The sequence below is a fragment of the Centropristis striata genome, chromosome 11, assembly GCF_030273125.1.
Source record: "Centropristis striata isolate RG_2023a ecotype Rhode Island chromosome 11, C.striata_1.0, whole genome shotgun sequence".
Classification (NCBI taxonomy): domain Eukaryota; kingdom Metazoa; phylum Chordata; class Actinopteri; order Perciformes; family Serranidae; genus Centropristis; species Centropristis striata.
This window is the reverse complement of record NC_081527.1, coordinates 9472128-9487072: the sequence shown is the minus strand read 5'-3', so window position 1 is coordinate 9487072 and position 14945 is coordinate 9472128. Positions and strand designations below refer to the sequence as shown.

The following is a 14945-nucleotide window of genomic DNA, read 5'->3' as shown; positions in this document are numbered from 1 at the left end:
TTGTGCATCTATAATGGGATGTCACTCGGTATATGGATGGAGATATAAAAAGGCATAAAAAATAAATATTAAATATAATGTTCATGACTTGACTGGTAACATAAAACAAGAGATATACATACAATCTGTTTAAAGATACTGCTTTGTTGCATCATATACATCAGCTTTTTTTGTGGAATCATATTTATTTCAATGAAAACCTAATTTGTAATACTTGTATGATTTTTACAAATGAAAGACAGTTTTAATGGATGCATACAGTCATGGAAAAAAAATATTAGACCATTGTTTTTTTCAATTTCTTGTTCATTTTAATGCCTGGTACAACTAAAGGTGCATTTGTTTGGACAGATATAATAATAACAACAAAATAAGAGTAAGAGTTTAATTTAAGAGCTGATATCTAGACATTTCCATGGTTTTCTCGATAATGGAAAATGTCCAGATATTAGCTCTTAAATTAAACTCTTATGAGCTATTTTTGTCTTCATTATTATATTTGTCCAAACAAATGTACCTTTAGTTGTACCAGGCATTAAAATGTACAAGGAATTGAAGAAAACAAGGGTGGTCTAATAATTTCTCCCATGACTATAGATACCTAGACAGGTTGGGGTTTTACCATGACAACAGAAGAGAAAGCCAAGCATCTCTTACCTTGGCCTTAAGCCACTGAGTGCAAGCAGCAAGAAGGGAAGACAGAAAACAATACATGCTCATTGGTTAATGGTTATAAAGGTGAGTTTAGTGAGAGCAAGTGTGAATTTTAAGCAGTACAGTATGCATGAACTCTATCTATTCTTCATGAAGACATTTTTATAAAAACAGTATATAAAGTTAAAAGAGCATCGTGAAGAACGAAGTAAAGGAGAAGAGGAAAAGAGGAGGACATCTAGGAGACTAATATAAGTAAACAGTGTGAGTCAAAGAGTCCCGTGTGGCCCCTTACACCCAATCTGACTCAAGTGTTTTAAACTGACCAGCCGACAGAGTGTGTGTGTGTGTGTGTGTGTGTGTGTGTGTGTGTGTGTGTGTGTGTGTGTGTGTGTGTGAGAGAAAACCATAGCTTAAAAAAATATTGCAGCCACACAAGCTACCGACCGTCATCACACTGGGCAGAGGTGAATTTTCAGATTCAGACAGTGACATTTTCTTCTCATGATTTAATATTACATTTAATAATATGTTTATAGTGTTTATAGGACTTTACTTTTTTATTATCTTTTTTTTTTTTACATTTGAATATTTTTAATAATATGTTTATAGTGTTAATAGGGCTGTACTGACTATACTTTTTATTATCTTTTTTTTTTACATTTGAATATTTTAATAATATATTTATAGTGTTAATAGGGCAATACTGGCTGTACTTTTCATTATTTTATTTTTTTACATTTGAATACTTTTAATAAAATGTTTATATTGTTAATAGGGCTTTACTTTTTATTATCTTATTTTTTTTACATTTGAATACTTTTAATAATAAGTTTATATTGTTAATAGGGCTGTACTGGCTGTACTTTTTCTTATTATTATTATTATTTTATATATACATTTGAATCTTCTGTTGAGGTTTTCTTAAACTTTAACTGTCTGTCATCATATTTTACACCTCTTGGTAAATACAGGTACGTGCCTCTCTTTGGTGTTGGTGTTTTTATTTGACCTACAATTGTAAACTTGATTTGTACTGTGGTGTGCTTTTATGAAATTATGTACTTCAATGGATGATGTGTCAAGTGCAGTTATTGCTGTAGGCTATTTTTTATTTTTTCTATCCTTGAAATGTTTTTTTTTTTTTTATTGTTTTACTATTTATTCTGTTGTTTTGAGACATCTGGTGAAACCAAGATGAATTTCCGCTCACTGGATAATAAAGTTTCGTATTCATATAACTTAAATGATCAATTGATCATCAAAATTGTTGGTATTAACTAATTGAATGATCAAATAATTGCTTTGGCCTTAATCACATTCTTAACATATCTAAAAAATGTATTACAATATATGGCATATTATCTGTTACACTCTGGGCACATCAGCATGAGAATTATTATTATTATTATTATTATTTCTTATAATGTCAGTCACTTGTGTTAAGGTTTGACCAAACCAAGTGGATGAAATAACTCTTTTTTTACACTCTGCATATAAAGGTGTGAAAAAATGGAGCAGAAACATGTGAAACCACCACTGTGCTCTGGATAAAATTCCCATTGTTAAACTACTCCTGTCAATGTTAGTGTATACGTGAGTCAACTCTGTGTGTTTACTGTGTGTGTCAGTGTCTAGACTTGTGTAATAGACTGTAATCAGAACGAGAATCTCTTAAATCGCTAAACACACTAGAAATAATGAGCAGCGCCCGAGCTACATGCGGTGGCGGTGCCGACGTTTAAAGTGTTGCACTAAGAGGGAAAAAAAACTGGGCAGTAAAGCACAGCGAGGTCATAAATAACAGCAGTGAGGTGCTCAGACTGTCGGAGTGGCTGTAATGTGGCTGAAACGATGTCACCCTGGTAACTGCCAGTAATGCCAATAAAGGCTGTTAAGGTGGAGGGGGTGAGCACAGTCATCCGTAAATGTGTGAATGGGTCTTTCCATGCTCAAGACTCTCATCTATCTATGGGTGAGTTCCTCTGGTTGAGGGGTGATGAGCACGCCTTAAACGCTTGAGAGAACCCACCCCAGCCTAGAGGAAACAGGCGGTAAGGGTGGAGCACCGATAAGCTGCTATTCCCCACATAGTATGAACACATCACAGTCATGTTTTGTATGCAAAAAGCAGACAAACAAACCCACATTTTAAATCTACTGCCTAATGCGAGAATGAAATGATATCAATCCTTCTGAATTATTCACAGAGGTGAGTGAGAGAGAAAGTGTTCTGGGGGAGAAAAATATGGAATGAGATATGTATTTCTGTCTGCATCGAGCCAGACAAAATGCACACCCATGAACAGAATACACACACACACATACACACAAATACGCACACACACACATGAAAAGCCAGACAGAGGAATCACAGAGAATTCAAAATGAAGTAGCCAAGGAGTTTTCAATCCCTAGTATCTTCCTTCCAAAAAAATGACAATCTAACCCTCATCAAAATCAAAATAACCAAACATGATTAAATTAAAGGTGCTCCCCAGATGTAAAACCCCCAAATGAGTCACTCTACAGATGTCTGACTCGTGCTTATTTAAAAGCTGGCAGCATGATTTGCTCTTTTCCTATGCAGGTGAATGGGGGGAAAAAAAAGCGTCCACATTTTCTCACATCTGCACTGATTTCTGCAGGGATCCATCATTTGCAGCATCCATGAATGATGCTTCATTTGCATAGTGGGCCATGCCAAATGTGTCTCCGTGTGAGCCAGCTCTCAGAGGACGAAACACTGGCTTTTGAATTTGAATCGGCGGATGTTTGAAAATCAGCGGACGGCCACTATCTCAACAGAGACAGACAGACGGGGGGTGGGGAGGGATGAAGAGGACGACTCAAACGAGATGCGGAAATGTGTGACACCAGCAATCAATGCGCATAACTGTGTGTGTACACGCTCACACATGGGCAAAAACACACAGAATGTTATATAAAAGAGGAGGAGAAGAAGGAGAAAGGAGAGGGGGAAGGCGGAGGGATCATGGGGAGAGAGAATAAAAAATTGAAGAATGAGCCGGAAAGGGGTTGAAAGAATATTTTCCCACAATTCAATAGAAGATGTGATTTGGCCAAGATGTGCGTCTTGTTCACACTCTGGGTTCCACACACACTGTTTTATTAAGTTCCAGCGTCGGAAGTTGTTGCCGGGCATGAACAAAACCTCTGACAAACAGCTTTTTAGCCACAATAAGCTACCAACTTCACATCTCGTTCTTGGGCGAGTGTTTCATTCATTTCTGGGTGTTTCTGTACTTAATTAACTAAAAGGGCAGTGCATTGATCTGCTTGCAGTGTGAGTGAATTATTAAAGCAGCCAGTCAGCTTGTTCACATGAAAGTACCAAGTGTGAATTTTACTAAGTATGTGTTTTCCTGTCTGGTGAAATTGATCAACAGTGGAAATCGAGACGATACATCAAAGTAATGACTTTGGGATTTAGCTGCAACATCCTTGATTGTGGTGAAGCAATAACAATGTGGAAGGGCTTTTTGAAAACTAGTAACTAAAACATGTACAAAAACCATAATGCACTTGATATGAGTAAATAAATGCACTGAGATTTAGCCTGTTTGCATTCACTAATGTCCAGTTTGTTTAAACTAAAACGAACTATGAGGGATTTATTTTGATAAGTATCTTACTTTGACACCGTGTCCCACATCATCCAGCAGCGTGTAGTCGATGGGCTTTCGAATGTAGCGCACCGGCCGCTCCATGTTGCCCGGAGCGATGATCTTGTGGGTGCGAGCTGTGTTCTTATTTGTGGTCAGGATGCCGATCTCTCGACGCGCCACCTTCTCCTTGTGGATATCCACTGTCTGCAGGAGAGAGAAAAGAAGGAGGACATGAGTAATGGGGTACAACAGACTTTTACCATTTACTCCCTATATTTTAAATACTCAAAATTCTTCAATTGTATGTTATAATCCGAGATTTTAAAATGTCACGTTTTGTAGAGAGATTGCACCATACTTTACTTAAAGCCCTCCTTGATGCCCTTTTACACCAATTTGCTATTGATGCATACCACGATATTTAATCCGTTTCACAGTAAAAGCCTCCCAGGAGCAAAGGGACATAATCATCTCTGAGATTATGATATATATATACCTGCAACAAGTGTTCAATTTCTGAACAATAGATAAACATTGCAAAAGCACAGGACAGGACCCATCTTCAAATGGTTGCAACAGGAACAACATGGTCATATTTAAAACAAGAACACCTGTGGGGTTCCTCAGGGCTCCGTTTGAGGCCTCTTATTGTTTATATTATGTTCTCGCTCAGTATGTCATTTCTGCCAGTGGGGGTCTCAATCAAAAGACGCGTTTTGATGACACTGTGAAGTAGTATTGGATAATGGGCATTGTTATCTTCAATGTTAAACCACCACCATTGCTAATGAAAATGCATTTTGAACAATGCTGTAACATAACATTACTGTATGCATTAGCTGAGCCTTAAAGAATTATGTTTTTAAAAAACTCTTGGAAATGTTTGGAATAACAACTTAACAAAACATATAACATAGATATTGTCATTTTTAGACATTTTAATGTGGACATGTTACCTACTACACCTTTTATTCAAGCATATTTACTATTCAAATAAGTAGATTTATTATTATCTGAATCCCTGTGAATACGACAATTCTTTCATTTTAGAATTTGCAAGAACAATTGAGGTCCATGGTCAAAAAAACGAATTTATATTTAAAACCTGAATTTCATACCATGATCATTTCAGTCTATTTTGTGTGATATCAATTAACAAGAGAAAGCAGCTAAATTAATATGTTTTCACATGAATGAAAGACAATCATGGTCTCTGAATCCCATCCAGTTTATTCCTCTGTGGTTTTTATATCTCCAGGCCTCCTACTGCTTGGACACACACTCCGGGCGCATCCTTTGAACTCCGACTGACCCACTCTTCTGCTCTATTGGCCTACACCCTTGGGCCCGTTTGACGAAGCTCTCCTTTAACCCCTCTCACCAGGAGCAATTGGAAATACCAGTGGCCTCCATTTCCTGCGATTACAGTCATTATTGCTCACAGCACCCAATCACAGCAGGCACCTTACGGACTGGCCTTCAATTTATGAATGATAGATGAACCTGGAAGGAGAGTGGGATGACGGTAGGGAAGGAGAGCTGAATGAAATGTGGTGAAGAATGATGGAGGACGGACGGCTGCATATCTGGAACATGCGGTTACGATTAAAGAAGAGTGCTCACGAGAAGACTTGACAGTTGTAAATCAAACTGAACATACGGTGCCACTGGTGCATACTAGATCTGAAATTAGTTAAAACATTTTAGTGTGTTATTGAGTGTATATTAGGGGTGTGCCATATCATATCGTTCACGATAATACCGTTTTTTTTTTTTATGGGTAAAAAAAAAATGCATGATATACTTCCTGCCGTAGTGGTGTAAGGGTTTCCATTAATGACCTAGACTGTGGCGACCCGCCCGAGTCTCATGCGCTGCTCTAACGTCACATTTCAAGCTACTGAAAGTACATCTACACTATTCATAATATAAAGTTATTTTGCGCTGTGTTGCCGTTTGCCTCAGCAGAGTGTCATAATAAGAAGCTTTAAATAAAACTTACTCAAACCCTTATTCTCCTTCACAATTATTTATTGAAAAAGGCAATGATAAGATCAGTGTATATGATGGAATAGTGGCATTAGAATGTGTGAGAGGCACCAAATTTGGGCTTTTATGAAAAAACATTCTCCGGGGGGGCATGCCCCTGGACCCCATAGATGGTTATTTATTTTTTTTAATTTTTAATTTTTAACTATTTGCTAATACTCAAGAGACAATTTTTTTTTTTTGTATTTGGCAACTGTTGGGACATTTTAGATTTATGATTAGTTTTCGTTTTTTATTTATACAGACTAAAATATCATATTTTCTATATCATTTTCAGTATTTTGTAATATCATCAAGAATATAGTTATCGCAAAAATACCCTGAAATATCGTGATAATCTTTTAGGGCCATATCGCCCAGCCCTAGTGTATATGCGATTTCTGTAATACTGGAAAAAAACGATAATATTGCACTGCATTCACATTGATGGCTCAACACACTTGAGATATCTTCTGTACTGTTGTTTGTCTTGACTGTGTGTTCATGCTGTTTGTTTGTTTTGTTTTTTTTCCTGTGCGACGATGCATGTATGTCTGGGTGTGTTTATGTGTTTGTCTAAACTAGGTATTTTGAATTGTACATATTCCTCTTTTTATATTCATATTTTTATAGACTCTTAAATGTTGCACTTACTGGAGAGCACTTTGAATTTCGTTGTACATGTGACAATGACAAATAAAGACCTATTCTATTCTGTAAGTAGATGTTTGCATGTGTGTGTGTGTGTGTGTGTGTGTGTGTGTGTGAGAGAGAGACCCACACAGCAACAAGACCACACATCAATCAGCACTCAGAAATCTCATCCAGTGGACCTGACAGCCCCACCGGGTCTCTCTGAGTGAAGAGTCCAACAGAGAGATTGAAAGTCTGATAGGCGTCAAGAAGTTGACCCTCTCCTGCCGCTCTCTGCTGCTGTGCAGAACTCTCTCTATGTCTGAAGTGAAGTCTGTGTGAGATATATATAGAGAACATACTAGATTCTTTTTATAGGAGAGGAAACTAAAGCGACACGCCCAGCTTCAGCTGGGAAGTAAGACAAAAAAGACCCGCCTATTTCCTGCCAGTGATAGGGGAATAGAGGTGGAGTGCAGATTAGAAAGAGAGAGAACAAAACTCAGAAGGACAGAAAGACGAAGACAGTTTGAGATAGACATGATAGAGAGAGAAAACGCTGCATGTGAAACTAGAAGCGGTTTCTTTTGGGCTGACATGATCAAAAAGAAAGGGAGAAGATAGAAAAATGGGGATGGGACAGATGCTAAAACATATTTGGCCTCTACATTTAAACTGAAAAATGTGCACTTCTACCAAACAAAAAATACTATTACAATCCTTCATGTGTCTTAACTTTAATACTATTAAAGTATCATCCAGAATTCTTCTTCACAACGAGGGAGAAGTTGAAGCAGCAGTGCAGCAAGCATGGAACACATCTGTAGCTTTATTTCAACATTTCCTCTACACGTACACTACCTTGCTTAGATAACCTCATTTTTGGTAATCTTTTTGAAACATCTACACATACTCACTGTTACCTAATCCGCAACAGACCTCAGTCTCCCCTTCCTGTGCTCTCTCAATCTAATTTTCTTTTGCAATATCTTTACTCTAACAATCATCTGGCTGTCTGCTCAACCTCTGCAGTGTGTTTCTGAGAGCAGATGGCACAGCTGTCCTTTTTACTGCTGGATCTATATTGTAGTTTCAGCCTAATAAATCAGTGGGTTTTTTTGGTAAATGATTAGTCTCTGCAGTACAGTCCAACAGTGTTATTTCACTCTTGGTGACACGTTATTGGCAAGAGGAAAATATGATGCAGTCTGAATTGAGACTCCAAGGCGTGTCAGCAGCAGATGTGTGACTTCATATATCAATGGTCATGTATGACTGAGTAAAACGTCTACAGTTCTACAGTAGACATGTTCTGGAGTAATGAATGAAACCTCAAGTGTCTGCATCTGTGTCCTGTTCTTTGAATTTACATTCTGGATACATTCTGACCAGTTGAAATGGAGCAGAAAGAGGTCTAAGTGGGTAATTGAGTTGATGAATGACAACTTCTGAGGAACAGGGAGGAACAGATGAATCAGAAGGCAAACTGGCAAACAGCAGGACTCAGGGAATGGAAAAGAGGAGTAAAGAGAACTCGTGGCACTTGTGTTTTATATTGCAACAGAATCCCAAGCACTGGTTTGGGTTTGGGTTTTGGTGCATTGGTTGGACTGTACTGTACAATGTACTGGTAAGACACCAATTATGCCTTGTTTGAACACAAATGTGCTGTTTGGACACCAATGGTACATTGGTTGGACACCAAGGTATTGCTTGGACACCAATGGTGCATTGGTTGGACACCAACTGTGCATTGATTGGACACCAATGTATTGCTTGGACACCAATGGTGTATTGGTTGGACACCAACTGTGCATTTACTGGACACCAATGTATTGCTTGGACACCAATGGTGCATTGGTTGGACATCAATGGTTGGATGCCAATGCATTGTTGGAACATCAACGTTGCATTGGTTGGACACCAATGCACAAAATGCTCACATACTGAACATTTAGGCACAACCATGCAATTTCACTGCTACACTCAGACAGGAGAAATGAGCTGCAACAGCTTTGCTTTTATCGAACACGCTGTAGCTTTGCATTTAGTAGCACATGTCATAGAACTTTGTGACAGCCTCCTCTGCTGTGGGCTTTTAAATCCTACAGAGATGGGGCTTGGATTTGGCAGCAATATTTGGCTACCTTCACTTTCTAATCCCATCTTAACTCTTTCAAGTCGAAACAATTTGCACTGCCTAAGCCAGAAAAACACTTGGCACAACCAAGCAAGTAAAAGAAAAAAAGATTTTCTTGGACAAATCACTACTGGAATAATTAATAAAAGACACAAGATCATACCTGTATGAGATGCACATTAAAGCAAATTATCTTTTTTCTAGATACAAACAATTTGAGGGGATTCTTACTCATCTGTGTTTGAGACAAGATGATGGTCCCTTTTTTATATTTTCATGCACCTATGTTAAATTAATTACCTTTTATACACCAGACCTTGATGGAATTTTGAAAGTGAAGCATTCTTCATAGAAAGTACAAGTAATTACATAAATAGCCTAATTCTTGGGCTTTTGGCTCACTCGCTTTTATTGCTATGAAGTCAAAATGACTGCTGTGAAAAAGAACTATTTTAAACATGATGGGTAGACTGGAGCTGATGTAAGTCTCTCAGTACCAACTACAGTTAAGTGAACACACAGTTTCTCTACTGGGCTGCTGTCAAGTGTTCATATCAGTGTGGTTACAAGGCCCTATAGAGCTGCTGGACCTGAACCAGAAATATCAACCACCAACTGACCATCTAAAGGATCGATAAAAGTCTTTTGTCTTTCCACATTAGACTCCACCCAACTGTAGTCCATCTTGCAGCCTGTGGAGTAAAGCGGGAGCTGAAATTGCTAACCAGGCGAGAGAGCTGAAGTCAGGATTTCACTTCATCCCTGACAGGCTTAATGAAGCACACAGGGAGGGGACGGGGACATTCACTGGCTGACAGGCAGGGTGGCCGTGTGAAGCGCACACACAGGCACAGAGAGATAGAGAGAGGACTGCTGATGAAGCAAGAGGGACTGAAGAGGGGCTGTGGAGGTTTGGCAGCTCCAGCATGATCCATGCCCCTGCCCTGTCTGTCAGTCTTTATAAAGTGCGAATGTGTCATTGTGCACTTTGGTGTAATGACACAGAATAAAAGCAGCGGGTTTGTACATTATTGCACTCAAATACCTTCAATCTTCACATGATCCTTAAAAAGCTGCACCTTGATCCACCTTTACTCAAATAACTTGTGAATAGTAATAATATTTCTGTCAAAGATGAGAAACTGGTGGTGAATATGACACGACTGATATGGAAATGTACATTATCCTGGATTTATAAACAGCAGTTATTGTGGAGGAAGTTTTGAATTTGCATCAATAGAAAATTTAAACAGGACTAGATCAGAAAACAAGGAGACATCTTATTAAAATGTGATATATAAACTTCTAAAAATAGAGAAGGCTTTGCTCTATCTGCAACTGAAGTAGATAAAGGCTCCTGGACATTTTATATTTACATATAGAGTGTGTATCAGGGATGGGCATTTGGAAGAAACCTGCCAACTCCTGCATCTATAACGTTAATGATCAATTCATCCATTAATCGCTATGTTTTTATACATACTCCAGTATGAATAAAAACATGCATACATGGGCAAAATAAAAGCCTGTTTTGATAGCGGATGCTTTTATTCTGAAAGGACGAAAAGTGACTTCATGATGATGGTAAATATTACTCATGTGAGATAAAACTGTAAAGATAACGTCAAGGAGTTAAATTGTTTTATGTTTTAGCCCCTGAAGAGGCAGGAGGTTAGTTTTCACAGTAATCAAAGTGTGTTTAAATAAGTTTTGGATCAAATTCAATCTAATAATTCATGCTAGCAAGGTTTGAAATAGTAAGATAGTTTTTCTCAGATTAATCCTCATGTGTTTCTGTGTGTTTTATAATTGTTATTGCAACTTTCAGTTTGTAAACTGTAGCTTTATCCAACTTAATTCTTAGCTCATTGGCTTATTGACGTACACCCGCAAAACTGAACGCTCGGCCGTGTTTCAGTTCAGTGATACTGATACGAGATAAAATTAAAATAAAAAAATACACATATCGATTAAAAATTCCACATGATCGACCAAATTCTTAACGACCATTAATCAATCATTGATAAATTATTCCCATCCCTGGTGTTTATCTTCCAGCCCTGTGGTGTGTACCTGGGAGATGTGGTTGATGGAGGACTCCATGCGTCGTAGTTGCGAGGCCTGGATGTCCAGCAGCTGCAGCACATTGTTAGCTAAGGCATTGATCTGGTAGGCCACGCTGGCCAGAGACTGGGTGGTGTAGGCCTTGGTCTCCTCCAGGGCCTTCTTCTTGTCTTGAGCCTGGCAGAGAGAAAAGAGGAAAAGGAGAGCAGAGTGGAATAAAATTGTCAAAAACATAATTGGAAGGATGTGTGGGTGGATGAAATAGGGAAGTTGGCAGAGGGAAGTTAGGTTTAAGCTCCAGTAAACTCAAGAGGAAATGGTGCACTCTCATTGTTACCACAATCAGAGGTGTGAGTGGGGCCGAGAGGTCAGCTTCCTAAGGGCATGGTATTTGGACAGGACTAGGGTTGTCAAAAGTATCGATACTCAAAAAAGTATCGATACTAAAACATTGTATCCGGATACAATACTCATTTTGAAAAGTATTGAGTACGTTCAGTCCTGCTTGCAGGCCTAGTTGTAGTTTCTTTTTGCACAACTGTTTTTTATTATACATATTTAACCTGTGGTTCTGTCAATTTTTACATTACATTTTTGCATTTTTCTTAATAAAAATATTTCTGCTAAATTTTGGGGTCTTTGTTTTTATCCTTGTGCTATTAAAAATGGTATCGAGTATCGAATATTTTCCTGAGTATCGGTATCGTGACAACCCTAGACAGGACCGTTCAGTTTTAACTGTTTTAAACCGTAAAGCCCCTAAGGTTGAGGTCTGAAGGGAAGAGTTCATGATTCTCAGAGGGAATGACTTTGTAGTTTGTGGAAAAGGACAACAATAACTTTTGAATAACTCAGATGGACAACATTGGACAGGTGCATGGTGGGAGTTTAGCCCAGTGAGCAGGAATGCCAAGACACTTCCTAGGATCCCAAATCTCTACCCGGCTGCGCAAACCATCTGTTTCTGGATGCCTTTAAATAGCGAAGGGACTGAATGGACATATTTATAGTTTGGAAACAAAACAAGGAGCCACACAGAGAAACACTCCAACAGGGGACTGCCCGTCTGTTGGAGGAAACTATTACAATTATTTTTAATAATAATAATTTAATCGATTTTATGTTTTCATTAATAAATCCTCATTTTCTGTATAAAATGTAAAGAGTTGAAAAGTACTCCGTTTACCTCAGTTTTTATTGTGTTGTCGTTTAAATCGGAAAATATTTAAATATCCATTGATTGATTTATTTCAATGAACTAACTGATGAATTGGCTGACCACTGCAGTTGTAGGCGTCTCTCATCCTAACTCAAAGTATGAACTGAGTCATTCATGAACCAAAAAGAAGCTGAGTTGTTTCACTGTTTAATACAATTACACAATACATAAAAGCCATGCTGTGGATATAGCATGCTAAAAAATCTGACTTAATTGAACTAAACTGAACTGAAACTTATTTGCCTGGAAAATGTAAAAAATATTTTAAAAAATGAAACATTTTAGAAAACATGCTTATTCGCTTTTGCATAGCTTCACATTAAAACTGCAGGTAAGGAAAAACAGCTATCTTGAGTCTGTGTTAAAAAACATTTCTGTCTCAGCATTTACATATTATTTACATAATATTTATATACTCACAATTACATATTGTTACTTGCTTGTTTAATCAGTATGAAAACAGAAATGTAAAACAAAAACAATTGTGGTTTTACAGGAAGTTACATGCTGTACCCGTTTCCTGTATTTTTTGCCAAGATTTAATCTCTAATCATCTAGCTCTAGTTTAATATTTAACGGACAGATGAGACAGTGGTATCAATCCTTTCATCTAACTCTTATCAAATCTTAATCTAATTGGCTTTTTATAAACTGTCAAACAATTCTTTTAAAAAGGCTTGTGTTTGATCGGTTCCTGGATCTTAACCTGTTCAGTTGCTATGGTAATTTTGTGGCTACATTAAAAGCTCTAATCGAGAATCCCCTTAATGCAGCCACAAAGACTTCAGCTATGATTTAGCAGCTGTTACCGAGCAACAACTTGGTTTGTGTGTGTTAGCAGGAGGCTAACAGCGTGCACCATGACACCACTCTACAACAGGACCACCTGCTACCTTGCAAACCACCTGCAGCACCAGTATCTGTTGCAGATGTCTGGTGCGACCTGCAGGTCAGCCCATCCCGAGCAGATCTTCCACTGCCAGTTTGTATAACAGAGAAGAGAAAGAAGAGGAAACACTGCGGGCTTACTCAGCATTATCACAGGGACTGGAACAAGTCCTCATACCTGAGCTTGGAAAATGCTGAATTATGTTTCCAAAGACATGCACAGACTACTGAAACACCTTGTATTGTACTATTCTTATGAGCCACTTTCACACAAGGACTCAAAGAAATACAAAAATATGCATAATCTACAACAGACATAAATACACACTGCTATTATTAACAAAGCGCATTTTTTTTTTTTTTTAAAAAAAGGTCTGAAAATATCCTGCAGAGAAATCCCTTAGTAATAATCTCCCTAATACTCATTGCTCATTATGGCTCTCCCCCCTCTTTCTCTTGCTTTTACTGTCTTACTCCTGCTTTGAGATATTATGTTTCATATTAAGCTTACAAAAGGCTTTTTGTCAGGCTTCCACTTGGAATTTCTTTTTTGTTAAGCACCAGACGCAATCTGAACAATGGCCTGAAATAAAGCAATTTCTGAGTGCCATTACATTTCACTCCGAACCCCAGGTCTGAAACTGGAATATCATGAAGCTCATGAGTCATGAATGAAACAGCCATGAGTCAGAGAGGTATCATGTGAGCTGACTAGGGGGGGATTTTGGCGGGGTCAACATCAGGGAAATATTAAGTCAATTCACGGGTTTCCATCTAACACCACTTCTCTCTACATATCTCTTTGCTGAGAGGAAAAGATTGTTCTCTTTAACTTGGAAACAAAATGTACAGTCATGGAAAAAAATGGTTTTCTTGATAATAACCAAAATCATTTTCAAGAAAACCATGGAAAATGGCTAGATATTAGCTCTTAAATTAAACTCTTATCAGCTTTTTTGTTGTCATTATTATATTTGTCCAAAAAAACTGTACCGTTAGTTGTAGCAGGCATTAAAATGAAGAAATTGAAGAAAACAAGGGTGGTCTAATAATTTTTCCATGACTGTATATGAATTGATCCATTGAAAAAAGAGCAACTAAAACATATTGATTTGCACTTGTGGTTTACCTAAGGTTGTCAAAAGTATCGATACTTTAATAGCACAATACGACAATCAGATTTTCAGTGTTTTTTACTGCACCAGCACTTTGTGCAAGTAGTGTGTTTTAAAGAAGAAAATGTCCTTTTTTGTGTGCCTAGGATTTCAAAAAAGAAAAGTCTTAGTTAGATTAAGTCGGTATCAAAAGAGGTATCAAGAATCATTTTATATTGTATTGTATTTATGTTTAAATTCTTATATTGTGACAACCTTATGCAAAGCACACACTGTAGCAGAATGGAGGAAGTAGTGTTCATTTTAAGAACCTAAATGTTAAGACTCATTCACACACAAATAGCAGTAAAGAGCCTTCCAAAAACAGCTTCGTTCAGTGTTACAACAGACAACAAAAAAAAGAGTTTCTATTTTAGTACACAAAGGCTTTTAAAAAGGTACTAAAGCTGAGTTCTGCTTTCATGCCACCAATCATTTTGAAGGTGACAGCTTTGCAAATGGCTCATTTCAAATATCTCATCTAAGAATAAAAACTCTTATTTTTTCCTCCATCGTCAGTGTGGATTTACATATCA

The 14945-nt window shown here is 37.7% G+C and overlaps 1 protein-coding gene across 3 annotated transcripts in view; it reads right to left on the bottom strand.

Annotated features, from left to right (window-relative positions):
• The window catches only part of LOC131979739 (abl interactor 1-like), a 34817-nt gene that overhangs the window by 14823 nt on the left and 5049 nt on the right, over positions 1–14945 (bottom strand). For 2 of the 3 annotated variants that reach the window (XM_059343734.1, XM_059343735.1), the window contains exons 2-3: positions 11158–11325; positions 4311–4487 (exon numbers count right to left, since the gene is read on the bottom strand). In XM_059343734.1, the coding sequence (XP_059199717.1) occupies positions 4311–4487; positions 11158–11325 (345 nt within the window). Of the gene's footprint in view, positions 1–657; positions 673–4310; positions 4488–11157; positions 11326–14945 lie in introns of all 3 variants that reach the window. The other variant, XM_059343733.1, reaches the window with a different exon arrangement.